General features: G+C 41.9%; 1 protein-coding gene across 1 annotated transcript; it reads right to left on the bottom strand.

The window, feature by feature from the left end:
* Positions 1–432: 432 nt before the first annotated feature.
* dap1b (death associated protein 1b) lies at positions 433–2,211 on the bottom strand. Its single transcript, XM_079276540.1, has 4 exons — positions 2,074–2,211; positions 1,327–1,423; positions 1,073–1,136; positions 433–979 (listed from the first exon to the last, which is right to left on the bottom strand). The coding sequence occupies exons 1-4, from the start codon at positions 2,141–2,143 to the stop codon at positions 863–865; spliced, it is 348 nt and encodes a 115-aa protein (XP_079132666.1). The 5' UTR covers positions 2,144–2,211; the 3' UTR covers positions 433–862.
* Positions 2,212–2,472: the final 261 nt, after the last annotated feature.

Below are 2,472 nucleotides of genomic sequence, written 5' to 3' on the forward strand. Positions count from 1 at the left end.
TCAAGCAAAGCTGAGCAGTTTCTGTGGACTGACGAGACCTAGCTAGCCTTTATGGGAAGTTCCCCAAGAGTTCTTCTATTCACACCACTTAACGGCGAATCACCAAACACAATGGAAACAGTCATTCAAGCGCGATACTAAAATAGCTCCTTTGGCAACACGGAGGACAATTTTGTATTTTGTTTTTGGATCATGACGATAGTCCAGATTTAGTCATTGGGGCCACTTGTTACAGTTTTTGCAATGCACAGGAGTACGTAGGAAAGTGAATAAATGCCTGAAAAAGCAATGAAGGTTGAAAGTTTGATTTTTGAAGTTTACAAATAAACCAGATTTGTTTTTGTTATACATGACACTTTGCTTCCACCTAGTGGTCATTGTAGCCTACAGCAAAAACAGAGGAAAAAGAAGATCTGAACTCTAGCAAGGGAATGCAAATTATTCATCTTTATTTATTTGTATTCTTTGTTTTTTTAATCAAATCTAATAAGAGCCAAGCAATACATAGTGAAGATTTCAGTGGAAAAAGAAAAACAAGCTGTCTCAAAAACCTCACTTAACCCCAACCCTCATATTAAACATACCCAAACGCCATCTGCTTTTCATCAGCTGGGAAATAGAACTACAGCATTTCTCTTACAACACCAGAAAAGACACATCCAATGCTGGTTTATAGTATTCTCACATACAAGCACAGCCCAGAGAGTAAACACAGAGCTTGATGAAAGCCCTCTCGCTCTCCCTCTATAAACACGGACACTTTACAGACAACATGCCAGTCCCCTCACGTGTCTAACACTTCAGCTCCGTGTTTCACGGTTGACTTGGCACGGTTCCCTCTGGGACATTCTTAAACACATGTTCAAAACTTCCTCGGCTGCTGGATGAGAACGGTCCGGGGGGAGTGGGGCTTCTCCACTGCGGGGTGCAGCTTGCTGTGCCTCACGCTCACTGGCGTCTCTGGAAAGTCATGGCTCAGCTGCAAACAGGCAGGAGTTTATTACACACTGTGGCATGAGAGGCACCGTGACATTTAAATAAAATAAAAAAAGGCAATGTTTTGTTTCTTTACCTTGTCGAGAGTTCCTGCCAGAAGAATACTAACTTGTTGCATCCTGTTTGATGTGGCGAGGGACCTGCAGCAAGATCACACGTATCGAAAGGTTTTACTGAACTTAAAAACTAATTTCAGTAATCTACCGGATCAAAATACTGCTGACCAGTCTAACATTTAATGGTGTGAGACAATATCCATTTTTTGCCCTTTTAGTTAACACTTCAAATCCATTTATTATATCTTAAAAAGGATGAGCACTGCCAACCAACCTTGGTTTATCAGACCTCTTGGTCTCCTTCTCTGGAGTCCCATGGGTGCCACTGTCTTCCATGCTTTTCTTGGCTACCCGTTTACCTCCAGCCTTCACTGTTGACCCAGAGAAAAAAAAGGGTTTAAATTAAAGTTAAGACACAAAAAGACTTTACTTCATTTTTACAAAACTACTAATGCAACGTCTTTTCGACTGAGTTAGACGTTTAAGCAGCTCTCCATAAGTCGTGCAATGCGCACTTAAAATGCAAACAAATGAAGCATCGGCGGTATGTTTACATGCAAAAAGGGAGGCTGCCTACAAAACAATACAAAAACAAAAAAAGAGATCCCCCGCCCCTCCCCGATTGTGAAATTGATTCTAATAACAGTCGGTTTGCACGACAGGGGTTTTGCATGCGTTTCATCGTGCTTGTATGAGCATTCAGCCGATGAGAACATCGTGTTACATTCAACGGAGGCCTGCTTGTACAGAAAGTGCGTGAGGGAGAACACAAAAGTAGCCCGATGGATGCAATTAGCATTAGAGAAACCAGCGACTCACACGACACGAGTACACTGTAGCGCAATGTGCATCATAACAGGATTTTAAAAAACAGATTAACTACTTGATTCAACGTTTTAAATCTGCACGGCTCTCTCTCTATCTGGGTCGAGAACCGAGAAAAACAACAACGTATTGGCTTCATTGTCTTCAAAATAAACCTCCACGCTGCAACACGAAGTGTGCGCGAACAACAGTGTACCTGCAGGAGGATGACCAGCTTTCAGCAGAGGAGTCTCCTTCGCTCCAGATTTGGAGAGTTGCTGCACCATTTTTGAAAAACTCTCCGGAGTCAAAGCAAAGAAAGCACCACGCTACAACTCTTCTCAACGCCCACTCGGTTGTTTTTATGCTCAAACAGAGATGACGTCCTGTTTGGCAAACAGGAAGCACGCAGTCAGAGAGACGCCGAGAATGGGGAGCTCTCACTTATAAAACGACACAACAACAACAACGACACAATGTCTAATTTTGATCAATTACTTCCAGTTCATTTCTCAGGAAAAAAAGATTGTATTTCTGTTTTATTGAAGTTGCTCTTTTTTAATTGTTTTATTGAAGGACTGTCTTATTTTGAAAATCTTGGCAAAACCGTAAACTG

The sequence above is a fragment of the Melanostigma gelatinosum genome (genome assembly GCF_949748355.1).
Source record: "Melanostigma gelatinosum genome assembly, chromosome: 10".
In the NCBI taxonomy this organism is placed as follows: Eukaryota; Metazoa; Chordata; class Actinopteri; order Perciformes; family Zoarcidae; genus Melanostigma; species Melanostigma gelatinosum.

Bases quoted from the DNA above. Each gene is read 5' to 3' on its own strand.
- dap1b (XM_079276540.1), bottom strand. From the start codon at position 2,143: ATGGTGCAGCAACTCTCCAAATCTGGAGCGAAGGAGACTCCTCTGCTG. The intron at 1,424-2,073 runs GTACACTGTTGT...CTGGGTCAACAG, and splicing joins AGCTGGTCATCCTCCTGCAG to TGAAGGCTGGAGGTAAACGG. The intron at 1,137-1,326 runs GTTGGTTGGCAG...ATCTTGCTGCAG, and splicing joins AAGAGGTCTGATAAACCAAG to GTCCCTCGCCACATCAAACA.